Source organism: Rhinatrema bivittatum, chromosome 9 (assembly GCF_901001135.1).
Source record: "Rhinatrema bivittatum chromosome 9, aRhiBiv1.1, whole genome shotgun sequence".
Lineage (NCBI taxonomy): Eukaryota > Metazoa > Chordata > Amphibia > Gymnophiona > Rhinatrematidae > Rhinatrema > Rhinatrema bivittatum.
This window is the reverse complement of record NC_042623.1, coordinates 213,941,880-213,961,616: the sequence shown is the minus strand read 5'-3', so window position 1 is coordinate 213,961,616 and position 19,737 is coordinate 213,941,880. Positions and strand designations below refer to the sequence as shown.

General features: G+C 41.7%; 1 protein-coding gene across 1 annotated transcript in view; it reads left to right on the top strand.

The window, feature by feature from the left end:
• The window catches only part of IGSF10 (immunoglobulin superfamily member 10), a 44,321-nt gene that overhangs the window by 21,915 nt on the left and 2,669 nt on the right, over positions 1 to 19,737 (top strand). The window contains exons 4-6 of the mRNA XM_029616367.1: positions 6,208 to 6,598; positions 7,731 to 12,158; positions 13,026 to 13,926. Of these exons, the coding sequence (XP_029472227.1) occupies positions 6,208 to 6,598; positions 7,731 to 12,158; positions 13,026 to 13,926 (5,720 nt within the window). The remainder of the gene's footprint in view (positions 1 to 6,207; positions 6,599 to 7,730; positions 12,159 to 13,025; positions 13,927 to 19,737) is intronic.

The following is a 19,737-nucleotide window of genomic DNA, read 5'->3' as shown; positions in this document are numbered from 1 at the left end:
ATAGCCACTGCTATTAATTGCATTAGTAGCATGGTATCTTCTTAGTGTTTTGGTAATTGCCAGGTTCTTGTGGCCTGGTTTGGCCTCTGTTGGAAACAGGATGTGGGGCTTGATGGACCCTTGGTCTGACCCAGCATGGCAATTTCTTATGTTCTTAAAGGCAGGAACCAGGAATGCAGATGGGAATCAGGAACCAAAACACAGGAGCAGCACACACTGCAGATGCAGGAGATCCATTGCTGAGGCATGGTAATGCCACAAGGCCCTTGCTTAAATAGGCCAATTGGCCTGACAACACTGGAGGGTGCAGCTCAGCGTTTCCTGCTGTGGGGCTTATATAATGTGCATGCCTAAGGTACGGTGGTAGCCTGGGAGAATCAGAGGCGACTGAAGCATATGACCATCGGCGTTCTGCCATCATGTTCCTGGGTCTGCAGCGGTGTCAGAATAAGTGTGGCCAGATGCAGTGGGCTGCTGTGACTGGCAAACATAACAGCCTGTGAGGGAATCGGCTGGACTAATAGATGATTGAGGGGGTTAAAGGGGAACAAGAAATACAAGTCCATAGCAAAAAGACTAAATTAATTTTGTGCTTCAGTGTTTACTGAAGAGGATGTTGAGGGAGATATCCATCGCAGAAATGGTATTTTAATGGTAATGATTCAGAAGAACTGAAAACAACTGATGGTGAACCTGGAAGATGTAATAGGACAGATTGAAAAAAAAACTAGAGAGTATGAAATCACTTGGACCAGATGGCTTACACCCTAGAGTTCTGAAATAACTAAAAAATGAAATTACAGATCTATTACTAGTAATTTGCAACCTATTATTAACATCATCTATTGTATCTGGAGGGTGGCCAATGTAATGCCCATCTTTATAAAGGGCTCCAGGAGTAATCCGAGAAACTAAAAACCAGCGAGTCTGACTTCAGTGCCAAGAAAAATTGTAGAAACTACTCTAAAGAACAAAATCACAGAACATATAGAAAGACATGTTTTAACTGGATACAAACAATATAGATTTACACAAGGGAAGTCTTGCCTCACCAATCTACTACATTTTTTTGAAGGGGTTAATAAACATGTGGATAATAGTGCACTGGTGGATATACTGTTTTTGGATTTTCAGAAGGAATTGGATGAAATCCCCCGTAAGAGACTCCTAAGAAAATTGCAAAGTTACTGGACAGGAAGCAAGTCCTATTATGGATTGCATACTGGTTAAAAGATGGGAAACCAAATAGGACTAAATGTTCAGTTTTCTCAGTGGAGAAAGGAAACAGTGGAGTAGAACAGCGATCTATACTGGGTCTGGTGCTTTTAAATATATTTATAAATGATCAGGAATAGGGAAAGACAAGTGAAGTAATCACATTTGCAGATGACAAAATTATTCTGAGTTCTTATATCACAAGCGGATTGTGAGAAATTGCAGGAAGACCTTACAAGATTGGAAGATTGGACATCCGAATTGCAGATTTAATTTAATGTGGACAAGTGCAAAGTGATGCAGATAGACACTAACCCATACTATAGTTACAAGACGTTAGGTCCCATATTAGGAGTTACCACCCAGGAAAAGGATCTGGGCATCACAGTGGACAATACTATTGACCCTCTTTTATGGAAAATAGCTGCAAATCCCAACATCACTGGTTTTGGCGGACCAGACCACTCGTTTAAGATCGTTGCATTTGCAGAAGACATATTAGTTTTTATTTTGAACCTAGAAACGTCACTCCCAGAAGTATTGTGGCTGCAAGAACTTTTTGGCACCTTTGCTGGGCTCAAAATCAATCACGAAAAATCCGAAGCGATAGACATTACTGGCACGATACAAACTACGTGGAGAGGACAGTTTCCATTGCAATGTGTCACATCAGAATTAAAATATTTAGGTTTCAAAATTCCTATACATATCATTGACTTATATGCCGCCAATATAAAACCCCTCCTGGCCCAGACGTCCAACACATTGGAACATTGGCAAACACTACCGCTCTCTTTAGGGGGCCGAATACACATTTTCAAAATGATATTACTTTCCAAATGGCTATACATCTTGCAAATGGTTCCTCTTTGGCTGTCCAAACAAGATGTGAAACACTTTACAAGAATGCTACGTATTTTCTTATGGAGAAAACAAGTGCTCACCTATCCATAGACATTTTGTGCAAACTAGTAGTGGACGGAGGGTTGGGCTGTCCCAACTTGGTTTGGTATAATTTGGCCTGCAATTTACGAATGGTGAAAGATTGGCTCCTTTCCATGTCCACATATGTCCCTTACCAGAGTCTGCTAGAATGGTATAAAGTTACCGCATTAAACCCCCTTTTACATATAGCCTACTCCAAAATCCATGTAGATCTCAAATCTCACCTTTTGCTGCAGACGTGTCGCAAGACATGGTGGCATCTTCTCCAACTCTTCACCATCTCACACAGACTAACCTCACTGATCACCATTGCTCATAACCCCGACTTTCTGCCAGGAATGCACAGTTCACTTTTTCAAATTTGGAACCAGCAGGGCCTCAAATAAATTTACCAACTGTATGGCGTGACTAATCAGAAACCATATGAGTTTTCCTCTCTGCAAACTCAGTTTGGGTTAGCACCGACTGATTACTTTGCATTTTTACAAATACATTACCTATCGAGTAATAAACTTTCGTTTGTTGAGCATCTGTCCACCCCCAAACTTAGGAAGTTATTTTTGCCGCATCAGACCCAAAAGCTTATCACCTGGTACTATACAGCACTCTCGATGACGGGGCCATGGGACCACTTGCAGAGAGTTTATAGCAGTTGAGCGACATGGCCCTTGTTCCAATTATTCTTTGAGGATTTTAAAGACCATGTCCGTGGGATTCGGGAGTTTTCCGACAATGCTCTCCCTCTAAAGCGCACCAATTTAAACTGACTAACACTGTGCAATGTCCAAAATGCCAAACGAGTGTTGGTACATATGGACACTGTTTTTGGGAGTGTCCAGTAATTCTTTCCTTTTGAGGTAATATAGCCCACACGTGTTCACGCATCCTCGGTCGCTCATTACCAATAAACCCAAATTTATGGCTCTTTGGATCCCCAACCTCATTGACATTGGATCCCACATTACACATTTTACATTATCTATACAGAGCGGGTCTGATGGGGGAAAAAGATGATTCTGATTCACTGGCTTGCAGATAAAGCACCAAGTGTAGACTTATGGTTTACCAGAATGATCAATTTGAGCACTCTTGAATATGTAACAGCTAGGAATATTTCTCGAAAGAAACTCACCTTGATTCAAAGCATCTGGGAACCTTTTTACAACTATCTAGAACCCACTACTCAAACCCAGACTGCAGATACTATACATAGGTCTTAGAGATCTATAGGTGTCTGCCAAATATTATTGATTTCAGTCAGCTAGCTATGATCCACTAGGATCTTCTCTGATGGCACCTCTTCAGGCGATGCTATTCAGGGGTGTGAGAACAAATTTTCCACAGGGCATGGCCTTGATCCACATGATTGCCTCAATGTCTTTTGGAATTCTGGAGATCTCCTTTGACTGTATTCATCTATGCAATTGCTTTATAGGCATGTGATGGAGGATATTGGATGTCCAACAAAAACCAACACGGTCAACATTATTGTAGAAAAATGTTGGTATAAGAGGGGGGGAGGGGAATGGGATACCCAACGGGATTACCTTTTGATACTTTTGTTTATAACGTTGATGCATGCAAAAACAATCAGTATAGATTTAACCTGCCTTGCACTGTAAATGTTTCATGGGTTTATTGCAATTGTTGAATATAATTTGTACTATTACATAGAGCATGTTGCATTGTACAGGGTTTAACTTGAAAATCAATAAATATAAATTTTAAAAAAATGAGAAAGGGGATGAAACAGCTCCCCTATGAGGGAAGGCTAAAGAAGTTAGAGCTGTTCAGCTTAGAGAAGAGATGGCTGAGGGGGGATAGGACAGTGGTCTGTAAAACCATGTGTGGCATAGAATGAGTAAATGTGAATTGGTTATTTACTCTTTCAAAAAAATCCAAAGACTAGAGGATACTCCATTAAGCTAGTAAGTAGCACATTTAAAACAAATCTGAGAAAATTCTCTTACATTCTATGCACAATTAAGCTGATTGTTTATGTTTATATATATTCCGCCTAGCACTTTTCTGTTATAGACAGGCAATAAATATTTAAATAAATAAATAAATAAAATAAGCTTTGGAATTCATTGCCAGAGGATATGGTAAAAATAGTGTTGCGATCCTACTCGTGGCAGGGCCGTGAGCAGGCTCTTACCTTAGCCCAGAGGCCGCACTTCAAGCCGGGGCCTTGCCTGGGGCTGCTGACGCTGGGTGCTCCCGCGACCTGGCTGCCATCTTTCCGGCACGGCTCCAGAAGCCGCCAACGCTGCTGTCTGGTTCCGCGGCCTGGAGGCCACATCCCCAAATTGTCCTTTGCGGCTGGAGCCGCTCTCCCTCCTCCTTCAAGCGGCAGGAGAGCTGCCTTCTGTGACGGGGCCTGTTTCCTCGGCTCAGCCCTGCTCCGTCTTCTCAGCGGCAGTATAGCCGCTGTCCAGGGTCCTGCCCCTTTCTTCTTAGGGGTGGGCCTGCAGCTTCTCCTCTGATTTAAAGGGCCTGTGCAGGTGCGGCCCTTATGGAGCTCCTCCCAGGGAGTTGCCTCTTCTGTCTACTTAAGGACTTTTCGCTCATTCACCCATCACCTTGGCAAGGGATCAGTCCTCCCTAGGACTTCTCTGTCTTGTTCCTGCCTGGCTTCCTTAACGTCTTTGTCTCTTGATCCTGATGATATCTGCAGTATTCCTGATGTTCCAGTCTGATGACCCAGGCTCCGAGTAACCCATGCCTCTGGAGGTTCGTTTTTATTGTTGATTACCGGCCCTCAAGGTCTCCTGTTCCGACTTCAGAGGATCCTAGGGGTTGCTCAATCCTTCCTTGTGTCTCGTCCTGAGCATGTCCACTCCCCTCGTGGTCCGCGACCAGCCTTCTGGCTGTGTAGGGCACTTGGAGGACAGTGTGGTCTGTGACCAGCCTACGGGCTATGTAGGGCCCCTGAGGGACTGTGCTCACCCATCTCGTCTGTTCCAAGTTCCTAGACCTTGTCTCATCTGATCCAAGGCCTTCAGCTAACCTGACCTCTGTCCAGCCTGCCGCCTCTGCTGCTCCCTGCGGCAGGTCCGAAAGGGCTGGGAACAGTTGGAGGACCGTTCAGAGACCACCATAGCATTGGTGGTCTTTCCGGGGCGTGCAGGTCTGGTGGAGGTTCCGGCCCTCCAGATTCCTCGTGTCCACCCATAGGGACTAGTCTCACCGCAGGGGCAGACATCTTGTCCCGCGCCTAGGAGCGACCCTGGCGCTTCCGTCCACCGAGCGCAACAAATAGCATAGCTGGGTTTCAAAAAGGTTTGGACAAGTTCCTGGAGGAGAAGTCCATAAACTCTTATTAACCAGGTAGATTCTGGGGAAAGACACTACTTAGCCCTGGGCAGCATGGGCTCCATCTACTGTTTAGGATCTTACTAGTTACTTGGGATCTGGATTGGCCACTATTAGAAACAACTTACTAGGCTTGATGGGCCCTCAGTTTGACCCAGAATTGCTGGTGTTATGAGTTAACCTTTTAAGTCCTCCAAATTCAGGAAAAATGAATTTTTAACTGACTGAATGTATATGCGTACTTTTGGTCACATGAAATGGAAGTGTTCCAGAGGATATTCATAGGATTGAAAACTCCACATGTACATTTAATTTCCCTAATAGTATGTATGTAGTAGTTATGCCACTAACATACTTTACATCACTGTTTTACAATGTGTAATGGTATGCATACATTTTTAGACACATTAGCAACCCAACATTAAAACACAATATATGAGGCTACCTTGCGTAGAAGTTTGGCTTATTTATACAGCCTTGAAACAACATAGCTATTTTTGCTGCTAGGCACCCTGTTGTAAATTGACCACTATATGTTTGAGATACAGTGTGGGGGAATCAGCATTACTCCTGCCTGTGCTGCGTCCTCCATTTTTCCACATAATAGATGCAGCACAGGCAGGAGTAGTCAAATTAGAATATGAAATAGTTTGCATCATGAAAATAAATTTATCTATGTAGGCAATATGTTTGATAACAGTTTCTGCTTGCATTGTCTTTTAAATTCTACAGGTTTTAAAAATGAGTTATAACAAAGTGAAAATCCTCCATAAGAATACATTTCATGGTCTCAAGAACTTGATTAGGCTACACATCGATCACAATGAAATAGCATTTTTAAACCCAGATGTATTTTATGAACTCTCCTCTCTGAAACTGGTTCACCTAGAGGGAAATATGCTTAGCCGGCTTCATCCAGACACTTTTGTCACTTTGCGATACATCCAGATATTTAAAACTTCATCCATAAAGCACATATACCTATCGGACAACCTCCTAACATCACTTCCAAAAGAAATGTTTTTCTACATGTCAGAGCTAGAGAGCATATACCTGCATGGAAATCCTTGGTCCTGTGATTGCAATCTCAAATGGCTTGCAGAATGGGCCCAGCAAATGCCAGGTATGTCTTTATAATATATTATCTGTACATTTCTACATTGTGATACTTTAAATCACAATTTGTTTAACCCAAAAAGAAATAAATGTCCAATGCATAAAGAACTGCACATTATCAAACAGGAGTAAGGAAATAAACAGCAATACCTATTTACTTTTCTGTCATCAAGTGCTAAGTGCCTGTTGACTTCAAGAACAACCAGCTGGGCATATGAAGCAAGGCAATTCAAAGAGCAGAATTACCAGGGACTAAAAATGAAGTTTACCTCCCTGAATTTTTCAGAATTTGATTTTTCTTTTATAAAAGCCGTGATTATAGCTTTTAAAAGTAAATTGCCAAAAAGTAATATAATAAACTAAAAAATGTACTTGCAAATTTCACTTTTTCAGAAAATAGGAGGCAGTGCTGCTTTAACATACTACAGGATGCCTTCCTTAGTGACTTTTCAAGATGCGCAGATGCTCAACATTCTGTGCCCTAAATTCCAACTCTGTTTAGATGAAGCATTTCTCCGTAAACTGTGTGCAATCCCCTCATATAGGTTGACTACAATCCTTCCTAGGGATCAGCAAGGCTGCTCAGATAATGTTTGTGTTCCCTTTGAACTGTGTGCATGGTGGGGCTGAGGGAGAGGATAGTTCAATTCAAAATGTATAATCAATCAGAATCACAGTTGTCATATGAAGAGGTACAAACTAAGTTAATCACAACTCAGGTGGCACATTTTGGCCCAGCTCATGGAGGCAGAACATGATGGCTCCAAGCGGGATACTTGATGTTTGCTATGAGATGGAAGCCAAATATTTCAGGGTAGGTGGAAGGGCCACTCATATCATGAGAAACTTCCTGTGTATCCCTTAACTGTGAGCCATTCACAGATATTCTGATTTTGACTCAAATCCATTTACATACATCCCACTCAGAAATCAGGACAACAATTAGAGGATGGATGAAATCATCTTAAGTAGGATTCAGAACATGGACACAGTTGACTTCCCCATCCCTAGGCCTGTTTTATTATTTGCCTCTTAAGCTATATATTTGTTTTCTTCTGCAAAATGTATATATTTGTAACATTTATATGCTAACCTTTTGCAAAACTTTGATAATAAATTAAATTTGTTTTTTTCCCCAGAGGTGATAAAATGCAAGAGAGACAGAGGTAATTCTGGTGTTCAGCAATGCCCAGTTTGTGCCAATCCCAGGAAATACAAAGGCAGAGATTTATCTGAGATTCCATCAGCAGATCTGATCTGCATTAAACCAACCATAGACCGTTCTCTTAAAATTAAAAATATCACCACTGCAGAAGAAGGAGATTTTATTTCAGTATCCTCCAAAGATTTTATTGCACCTATAGGATCACTAATTTTAAACATGACAGACCAAGCGGGCAATGAAGCACACCTGTTTTGTAATGTTCAAATCCCCTCAAAGCTGTCACAGATCTCACTGGATAGAAAAGATAACTACACAGTGTTAAAAACATCCTTTTCCACATTTTTGGTATGCAACATTGATTATGATCATATCCAACAGTTATGGAGCATACTGGCTATGTACAGCGATTCCCCAATGAAACTGAGAAGAGAACTCTTGCTTACAAAATCACCTTATATTAGTTACCAATATAAGCAGATTAACTCTGATGGAGATGATGTTTTTACCAATATTGAAGCTGAATTCAGAGCTGAACCCACCTGGCTAATGCAAGACCAGGTTACATTGCAGTTGGATAGAACAGCCACCACACTGACCACGCTGCATATTAGATATTTAACTGATGCTCAAATCTCGCTTTCAAACATTGATGAAAACCCTCCAAAATATAACTGGGCCATGATTTTAAAAACCAACAGCACAAAAACAGAGCATTCAATTATAGCTGGTGGAACAGTGGAGCTGGATTGCAAGGCCATCGGCGAACCGAGTCCTGTAATTGAATGGATCCTGGCAGATGGAAGCAAAGTACGAGCTCCTTATGCTAGCGAGGAAGGGAAAATCACAGTTAGTAAAAGTGGGAAATTCACATTACGAGCTGCTGATGCTTTTGATGCTGGCATTTATCACTGTATAGGCACAAATTATAAGGATGCTGATCTCTTAACATTTCAGATTACTGTAGTCAACCCTGATGTGGAGCATTATCATATAAATGGGGCTCAGCTTTCACCATCTATTGGCGATACACTCTACCTTCCATGCCAGTCTACTGGTATCCCTGATGCATCAGTTAGTTGGGTTTTACCAGATCACACTGTGCTTTACCAGTCCTCAAGAAGCAAACACATTTTTTCAAATGGCACATTAAAAATACAAGAACTTACAAAACAAGACAGAGGCTATTTTAGATGTGTAGCAGCCAACCAATATGGTCTTGATATTTTGGTTTTTGAAGTATTGACCGAGGAGAATGAGGAAAATTCAAAAAACAAGGAAATAATTATAGTAGAAGAGGAAGAAAAAGATGGATCTGGCAATGAAGAACTAGATAATGTCAGAGAGCACAAAAATGGATTGAAGGCTGAAGGCAATGTAAGCCAGGCAGCTACGATTTCACCTTCTAGACACAGACACCTGACTCAGGCCAAAATTAAAGGAAACAGCAACAGAGCGATCAATCACCATAAAAGCATGCATAAAGGAAGCAGACGTCTCTGGGGGCAGAAAAGACAGTTCAGTCATTCAACAAGGCGGCTTGACCCTCAGCGCTGGGCAGCATTTTTAGAAAAAATTAAAAAGCACACAGTGATACCAGACATAAAAGAAAATTCCACAGCAAACCCACAAGCCAGAAATACAAACAGCCTCAGAAAATCATCCAAAGGAGAAGAAGAAGAACAATCCTCTGGTGATGACCTACCAACAGATGAGGAGTTTTTGATATTAACAACAAAAATGCCCAGAGTGACTGCTCTAAGAAAAATACCAGTTAGTACAATGCCAGCAGAATTGGAATCAGCAAGTAGTCTGGAGACCCAAACAACTGTGGGAATGATTACTGAGCAAATATTACCAGTAATTAGCCCAAGTATTATAAAACCTGAAAGGCCTAAAGAAGAAACAACTACAGGCATAGCTGTTACAGGCATGGTACTAACATCAATGCTAACATCACCAAGAACCTTGCAAAGAAGTCCAGCGGTAACAACTAAGTCACTTAGCCAAGGAATGCCAACAACTTCAGGTCTATTTTATAGTACATCAAAAGATGTTAACACCTCAAAGAAGCTGAAGGATGCTGGGGGAAGCTGGGGGGAATCTTATATCATCACTTCCGCAACACCAACAGAGCATGTGACAAAGGATACTACCCCTGTAACATCTCAGCATATAGTGCATAAACACAGTTCAATTACTGACTCTCTCAATAAATCATCAACTAAATCTAACCATGAAATATCTTTAATGACAATCACAGAACCAGAAAATGCTGTAGGTCACATTTATTTTCACAGTACACAAAAAATCATAACTCCTGGGTTGCCCCCAGGATCAACCATTATCACACATCAGCAGATTCAAATAATAAGAGATGTTACCCCAAATACACCAATTGCAAGGCAACGTTTTGGAAGAAGAAGAATTTCTGGCAAAAGACGAATTGTTAAACCTGATCGTATCCCAAACATAAAGGAACATAGATACAAATTTGCTAGACCTGAGCTAAAGGAATTCCCAAAGGCAAGTAACACTGTACCTTTGACTACAGAGCTTGGCACAAAAGGCCAACATTTGTCTAATAACTCTTTCACTGCTTCCGCCCCAGTGCCCATTGCAAGGACTACATACAGCCCACTTTCCAAAGTGGCCATTCTAAACATGCCATCAGTGCAACCAGCAACTACTGCTCACAAGATCAGAGGGGAAACACCAGACAGTACAGCTGCAACAGCAACACATACTTCTTCTAAAATGGTAACAGAGCCTACCACAGAAATAGCTCCAACAGAGTCAACCATATCCTTATCCAGGTACACTGACAGAACCCAGTCTTTCACTAGCAGATCACCAACAACTGCTGTATATCAGTCAGCCTCTACCGATAATGTTCTGACAATTCTATCAACGAATGGGAATGAAACATACTTGGATTTGAAACCCATGCTGACTCCAAAAAACAGATCATCATCCAACACTTTAAGGGGGAAAATTCCCTGGCACCAATTCTTTGGAAACAATAATATTCAAAAGGAAATACTGAAGACATTATGGAAATCAAAGACACAAACAACCGCCACAGCAACATCATCATCCATAGCCAGCTCATCAACTAAAACTAAATCAGTAGTATCTGGAGATTTTGCCTTGTATTTAACAACCGTTTCAAGGATTATAAATCAAACTAGTTCTCCTGACTCTCTAACCAGCTCTTTAAAACAAGATTATATTACTACAACATCTGATCCTGCTACACCTTTAGCTACTAAGGAGGCAAGTCCTCTAACACGTTCTTTTAACTTTACATTGGTTACAACCAAAACAAAGGAAATGCCAATACCAGCTTATACAGATACTATAATTTCTGCTAATGTCTCTTCTGCAGCTGTGACAACTACCACTCTCCAAATATCTACCCCAGTAAGGAGAAAAGGACTGAGGAGAAAAAGACCACGGAAGAAGAATACAATCCTGCAAAGAATTACGACAATTGTGAGAACTCCCAGCACCTTACCAATGGAGATATCCACTTACAACCCAGTACCAATTCAAACATTAATTAAGTCCACCACCCACAAACCTGACTCAAATCCTTTTGAAAATTCCAGTGCAATTCCAAATATGTCCTTTACACTTCCTTCTACAATTGAAAAGACAAATGCTACATCTGAAACAGCTCTGCCCAATAAATCAGCTCATATTCTCATTAAAGGCAACCAAATTATTGCCTTCCAAGCAATATCATCATTCCCCAAGAGCACTACAAGCACTCCAGTGACTGAAACATCTGGATGGTTGTCAACTGAAAAAATACAAGCTATTACTGTTGGAAATGCTATAAATAAGAAAAACCACTTCAAAAATAAAATCCTGCAACATGCATCAAAAGCACTCCCTACTGTTATACCTGACTTAATGACAAGAACATATTCTCCTGCTGTAACACATATCGGCTACCCTAAAATACAGCATCCTACTCCCTTAGCATCCTTCATGATGGTAACAACACAACCATCTCTTGGGAAAAGCTCCTCTTCTCCTGTGTGGGGGAACAAGTTTTGGCACAAGGTAGCACCAAAAGCGAAAGATAGAGGAAAAACCATAACTGTAAATACTCGCACAATACTTAAGTCACCCCAGAGTTACACTAGCTATACCCCTCATTTCAGCAAAAGCAGAAATAATGCATTCACTACTTGGACAGAAAAGACAGCAGACAGAGACATGACAACCAGCAACGTCCTAGCTTTAGAGCCCCTCTCTAGAAACAGACCAACAAAGCCCAGGATTAAAGGCGGAAATGCAGCGAGTTTTACAGTATTGGCCAATTCGGATGCTTTCATTCCATGTGAAGCCACTGGAAATCCTCTACCAACAATACACTGGACTAAAATCTCATCAGGTAAACTTTCTTTCATTTAGATTTACTATAATTTCTCATTTAGGTTTTTTGATATATCAGTGATATGCATGCAGCAATCATATCTAGATGGCCTTAGGTAATGAGGTAGACAATAGGTTGTAGCTGGAATTTATGACTGCTATTTGACTGGCTAAGATACAATGAAATGAATTACACTTGTCTTTGTTTACAGTTACCATGGAATTAAAAAAACCCAAACAAACCAAAAACCTCAGCTCAGGCCATTGTAAATTGATAGCATTTCAGACTGATATCAGTGCCTCAATTCATTGAAAAAAATAAGCTAATGGTAAAGAACACTGCATGACTTAGGAGGGGGAATGAGCAACCAAGCTTTTTCTCACACCTTATTACATCAGCAACTGTCTACAACCTTTGGGCCATACCCCCCCACAGCATTCGTCTCAGCTCCCTCCCCACAAATCACTTAAGGAGTCACCACGGTGGCCTAGATTCTCCATTATCCAGTGGTATAGCAGTAATACCATCATAAATTAATCTAAAATCACTTTTTTTTTTTTTTTTTACAGCTGCCTCATTTATTTTAGCAGTTTCTCTAAATTTTCTTAAGATTTATGTTAAAGTTTAACTATCTTTGTATACAGAGTTTAAGCTTCATAACAGGATTAGTATTGAGGAAAAAAATACAGCAATTTCTGACATTCATTTAGAGTTTCTATACTGCTTTTCTTAATGACAAGCCATATATTGGTATAAAAATGCATATACATATATATATATATATATATATATATATATAAAGTTTTTTGATGCAGTCTAAATTGATTTCTTTTATTGACAATGAATTCAATCAAATAGGAAAAATAATTTTCATTATTTTATTAGAAACATCTATGTCAAAAAGCAAGCGTGGCAGCAACCTAGAAGTATTTACCAATGGGACCTTATCTATCCAGAGTGTCAGCGTTCAGGATCGTGGACAGTACCTGTGTGTGGCTACTAACCAGCATGGCTCTGACCGTCTCCTGGTCACTCTTTCTGTGGTGGCTTACCCGCCAAGGATCTTGGAAGGTAGACTAAGGGAGATTACAGTTCATTCGGGTAATTCTGTTGAGGTGAAGTGCAAAGCTGAAGGAAGACCCATCCCTACCATTTCCTGGATTCTTGCCAACAAAACCCTGGTCTCTGAATTTTCTTCAGGGCAGCATCGTGTGCTTATGAAACCAGATGGTACTTTAATAATCAAAGAAGTGACCATTTATGATCGTGGGATTTACAAGTGTGTGGCCATCAACCCTGCTGGGTCTGATGTTCTGACCATAAAAATACAAGTAATTGCAGCACCTCCTATTATTCTGGAAGACAAAAGACAGCAGGTTACAGGTATGAGGGGGGACAATTTGAAAATCCCTTGCACTGTTAAAGGAAATCCTCATCCCAGTGTACACTGGGTACTCGTTGATGGAACAGAAGTAAAGCCTTTGCAATTTATAAATTCTAAGTTATTTCTGTTTTCTAATGGAACACTTTACATCAGAAACCTAGCGGCCTCGGACAGTGGAAAATATGAATGTATTGCTACCAGCTCAACTGGGTCCGAGAGGAGGGTGGTAAGCATAGTGGTGGAGCAGAGTGAGAAAATGCCTCGGATTTTAACAGCATCTCCAAAAACAACAGCATTGAATTATGGTGATAAGCTACTTCTTAAGTGCTCTGCTTCTGGAGAGCCGAAGCCCAGGATAATGTGGAGGTTACCGTCCAAGGCAGTTGTAGACCAATGGCACAGGTAAGATCAGATCTCTGTTTTTTCACTATATATATAGTTAGGAGTAGCATTATCCTTGTAATGTTTAGAAGAAGCTTTCAAAATTATACCTTTACTAAAAGCAGTATTTCAGCATACTCCATTATGTTTAGACTTTGGTTATGTTGACGTATATACTCAGAAGTGAGTAGTTTTGTACATAATTGGGGGAAGCAAACAACATTTTATTAAAAACATTATTACCTGATCCAATAGCTCAGGAAAAGTATTGCTCCTTGCTATGGAGTAAACCCAGATCCTCATCCTGCTTCATCCTTTTCCAACTGGCTGGGACTGTGATCATGCAGAGAAAGAAATCCGTGTGGCGTTCAACAGTGACATCTTCCAGGCAGGGAGCTGCAAGATTAATATTCATAGGCTTTATCTGGGTTACTTTTGGAGTTACTCAGATAAAATGATGAGATTTGAAACTTTTTTCCTGCTCCCTATGTAAATTTTATCCAATTAACTTTATCACCCATTCGAAATTTAGCCAGATAAAAAGAAGTGGTAAAATAGTTCAATTTTGGCTAGTGTGTGCTGATATTCAGTGCCACCTGGCTAGAGTTAGCCAGGTAAGTCTGGTTGGAAAAATACCAGTCCTAAACTTTATTTGGGTATGTTAAGTGGAACACTTATTCGGGTATGTTCTGCCTAATATCTAGGTAAAGTTTTCCTGGCTATCCCTCTGTGTCTAATTCACATGTTGCAGGGCATGTAGGTTGCTGCTAGCTGCTATGAATGGGAACAAAACTGGAGGAAAAATCTGATGAGCTTAACTGAAGATCATTGGACCTTCAGTTCTATTCCCATACACACATGAGTCTGAGGGGAAAAAGGCAAATTCCAACCAAGCCGGAATCCTAGGAAACTAGCAAAAAAATTATCATTTTCTTTATATTTGCAAGGTTTGTTTCTGTCATTGCAAAGGTCCTGCTGCATCAGAGTAGGAAGCTGTTTAGGCTCTTAAATACTGTTATTGTTTTGGCCTCCATCACCTTTCCTGAAAGGCTCTTCCATGCATCCATCACCATTTCCATAAATAGATATTTCCTTATGTTACTTTTGAGTCCATAACATGTCCACCTCATGTCATGAGCCTCTTGTTCTAGCACTTCTCCATTGAAAAATGTTTGTTACATTTTATTTCATGCTTATACACTGTCATCAGAGAATTTCTTTTGCCCTGTGGTAACTTGGACAGTAGCAGCTTGGGAAACAACCAGAGAAATAAGGAGGAAGATTCTTAGATGCAGTTTATTTACAGTGCACAAACCAAAAACAAAGCAGTGCAGCTCATCTTAAATTCATGTAACTCACAATCCTTAAATGTAGCAGGTCTTAGTATAGGGTCGTTCCCTGCCTGCTTTCCTGGGGCCTGTTTAAACCTTTCAGGTCCTGAATTCTTAAACTTTGGTGAGGGGCTTCTCCCTTCATACAGGATTCTCTGTGGATTTTAAGGAGGACCAAGTGAGACAGTTGTACCCAGTCCTTTAAAGTAATCTGTGGGAGTTTTCTGTATACTTCCTCACAGAACTTCCCCCTCAGCTCAGCCTTGCAGGATGAGTGCCTGCCCTTACAAGTGACACCTCTTTGGATAGGAAATCTGCACTGGTGTTTTTCTTTCCTGCTCAATGTCTTATTCAATAGTTGAAATGCTGTAGGGCCAGGAACCACCTCATCACCCTCGCATTGGACTCCTTATTTCCATTCATTTATAGGAGCAGTTGGTGGTCCTTTATGAGCATGAACTTCTATCCCAGGAAGTAGTAGCACAAGGCCTCGGAGGCCCAATTGATTGCCAAACCTCTTTCTCTTGAGTAACAGCTTTCTCTTGACATCAGGTTTCGGCTAATGTATGCCAGAGGATGTTCTTGATCATCCTTCTCTTAGACTAGGATGGCTCCTAAGCCTACTTCTGAGGCATCTGTCTGCATCGTGAAGGGTTCGGCGAAGCCTGGGCTTATCATGACAGGTTTAGCCTCTGTCAGAGCACTGAAGGCCTTCTCTGCTTCAGCTGACAACTGCACCTTCTCTGGTGCTTTCTTCAACATCCTTGTAAGAGGCTCTGCCTTCTCTGAGTAACTGGGGATAAAGCTTCTGTAGTATTGTATAAAACCTAGGAATGATCTCACTTTTGCTTTTGTTTGTGGGACCAGCACCTGGATGATGACTTCAATCTTCCTGGTCTGCGGATGGACCTTATGCTTCCACAGAGTGTATCCAAGATACTGGACTCCTTGCCCTCCCTTGGAGTTAGCCATTAGTCCTGCTTTCCTTAGACTGGTTAGCATGGCCTGGAGTTGAGTTAGATGTGTCTTCCAATCTGGGCTGTACACCATGATGTTATCCAAATAGGAGACTGCATACCCATGATGTGGGCAGAGCAAGTGATTGACCAAGCACTGAAAAGTTGCAGATGCACGATGGAGTCCAAATGGGGAGGAAGGTAAACTGGCATTTAAACGCAGTCTTCTCCTTTGCTGCTGGCATGAGAGGTACCTGCCAATAGCTTTTTGTAAGGTCAAAGGTAGAGATGAACTGTGCTGATCCCAGATGCTCAATCAGTTCATCCACTCATGGCATCGGGTACACATCAATTTTTGAGACCTCATTGACCTCAATTCAGTCAGTTCAGAACCTTATGCTCCCATCTGGCTTCGGCACCAACACTATGGGTGAGGACCAATCACTGTTAGATTCCTCTATAACCCCAAGTTGAAGCATCTGCTTTACTTCATTCTCAATGATGAGGCTCCTGGACTCAGGAATTCAATAGGGTCATTGCCATACCACAATTCCAGGAGGTTTAATATCATCATGCTGGATCATGTGGGTACAACTGGGCAGGTTCAAGAAAATCATTGTTTTGCTCTATTAGCTGCTTTAAGACAGCTGTCTGTGCACTGGACAGCTGCTCTCTGAAAGGAAACTGGGCTTGATCCACCTCAGGTCTGAATTCTAGCCAAACTCTCCTTGTCCTACTCCACACTCCTGTACAACCCATTTCTTCAGGAGGTTGACATGGTAAATTTGAGTTTTCTTTCATTTACCTGGCTGGGCTATTTTGTAATCCATGGGCCCTATTTTCTCCAAAACGTCATAGGGTCCTTGCCAATGGGCTAACAACTTGCTTTCCGAAAATGGAAGGCTGACAAGTACCCGGTGCCACAGCTAAATTCTCTTTGGTGCATGGGGTGATTGCAAGCTCACGCTTGGATACCCTGAGCCTTTTCTAGGCATAGGCAGGCCGCTTCCCCAGCCTTTTTTAGGTGATCTTGCATTCGGAAAATGTAGTCCACAAGGTTTTTCCCGAGATTCCCTTCATTGCGCGCAACCCACGTCTTTGTACCACCCTTGGCGCGAACCTCGAGGGCATTCCCTCATGCTGATGTCACGCCAACCGGATATATTACCTTCACTAGTTTGCTAGCTCTTTGAGTTAGCAAGGACTCAAATCCATTCCTGTCTATGCTACTCTGCCGCTTCCGTGCTGCCGAAGGAAGCTCCCTCTCTGCCCTTCGGGGTGACTGCTAACCTGGTTACCTGCTCCTCGGGGCCCTCTGCTTAATTTTAGGTGCCTTTCAGGGAACAGGTACTCGCTCCTCAAGGGCCTGCTCTCCCTGCCTCGGTGCCTGTACCTTCTACAACATACCTGGTGGAATCGCATACCAACAGTAAACACCTAGTGAGCATTCTGTCAGTCTATCTCATCCACAGTATCTCCTCGCTGGGAGACCTGCTGCGGAACCTCCTGACATCATCAAGGAGAGAAGGGCTCCCTCTGCTGAGGTCCCTGAGACTGCAACTACTGACTGCCTCACTACTGCCACTTCTGGTGGCTCTCTTCAAGCTGTCTAATAAAGAACTAATTTGTGTCTTTGAGGAGCCACAGCACTGGGCCCCGTGAGGAGAGCCCAGTGCTGTGGCTCCTCACGGGGCTCCTCTCTGTGGCCGTGATCATCTCCATAGCACCCAAGGATCCACCAAAACACACTTAACCACAACACACATAGGATAACAATGCATCCCAATTTTTGCCATCTTCATCTACAAATTTCCTCAACATTTATTTGAGAATTTGATTAAAGTGCTTGATGAGGTCATTGATCTGCAGTTGATACACTGAGGTTTGTAGTGTTTTTACCTTGGAAGCAAAGAGGTAGGCGATCTATGATACCGTCAGGTGAGTACAAAAAGAATAGATGCCTTAATCTTTTTCAATACTTTATTGATGCAGAGACGTTTCAAGTCAATTGCCCGACTCAGGCCGAGTTTCGCAGCTTGTAGCCGCTGCCTCAGGGGCTACAATTAAACAATCAACATTCACCAAATGAATATCTCACAAAAAAATATTACACACAAAAAAATATTATTAAGATCTCTTAAATATTCTTTTTAATATTTAAGAGATCTTAATAATATTTTTTGTGTGTAATATTTTTTTGTGAGATATTCATTTGGTGTATGTTGATTGTTTAATTGTAGCCCCTGAGGCAGTGTTTTTACCTTGGGCAAGGTGCAGAGCTGTTTCATTACCTTAGACACAAACTGGGTTCCCTGATCCCTCAGGATCTCCTTGAGCAACCCAAGTCATAAAAAAACCTCCATTAGGATGGTTGCCACTGTTGTGGGTCTTCATATTCCATGTAAGAGTACTGTCTCCGGATATCTTGTAGTATATATAGTCCATGATGATGAGGATGTACTTATTTCCTCAGATCTCTCTAGTGGCCCCACAAGGTCCATGCCCACCCTTTCAAAAGAGATCTCGATTATGGATATGGGTATGAGAGATACTGCCCTATGCTAGCAGGCTTAGTGATTTGGCAGGTAGGGTAGGACCGGCAATGTAGTTGGACCTGTTTATGTTGATCTAGCCAATAGAACTGTTCCCATATTTTCTCTCGGTATTTTCCTCCAAGTGATCCTCTAAAAGGTGGCTATAGGCTAGTTCCATGACCTTCTGGTGATACAGTTTTGGAACTAAGAGCTGCTCTATAAATTCCCCTTCCACATTTCCCTTTGTGAATCAGTAAAGTAGATCTCCTTTCATCACAAAATACAGAGGGATAAGGTCTGTAACCTGTACTCCAGGGACAAGTTTTCCGTCCATCCTCTGTATATGCTCCTGAGCCCGCTTAAAGGATTCATCCTTCCTCTGGGCCCACTGGAAGCTCCCAGGTTCACCACACTTTTCCCACTCAAAAGGGTCAGGTAAGACATTCTGAGTGATTTGTTGTTCTTCCTCGGACCCTTCCTCTTTGGCCTCCTCTAAATTAACAGCATAACTGTATTTGTCTTGTTTGTGTTGCCTCTGGAACTTAGAGTCTTTATGATATAGATCAGGATCCTCCAAAAAAAAAGAGCTCAGGAAACTCCAATTCTTCATTGTTGTGAGTGGACAAGCCTGTTGTGAGCTGGTTCCAAAGGTTCTTGAAGTTCAAACAGTTTATTTAGAGTGCACAAACCAAAAACAAAACAACAGTGCAGCTCACTTTAACTTCAAGTAACTCACAATCTTTAAACATAGCAGGTCTTAAACTTCAGGTAATTCACAATCCTTAAATGTAGTACGTCTTAACATAGGTTTGGTCTCTGTCTGCTTCCCCGGGGCCTGTTTAAACCTTCCGGACCCCAAGTTCTTAAACTCTGGTGAGGGGCTCCTCCCTTCACCCATGATTCCCTGTGGGCATGTATTTTAAGGAGGACTGGGCAAGACAGCTGTGCCTGGTCCTTTAAGATAGTCTGAGTAAATTTTCTGTATACTTCTTCACAGACCCAAAAAAGTTT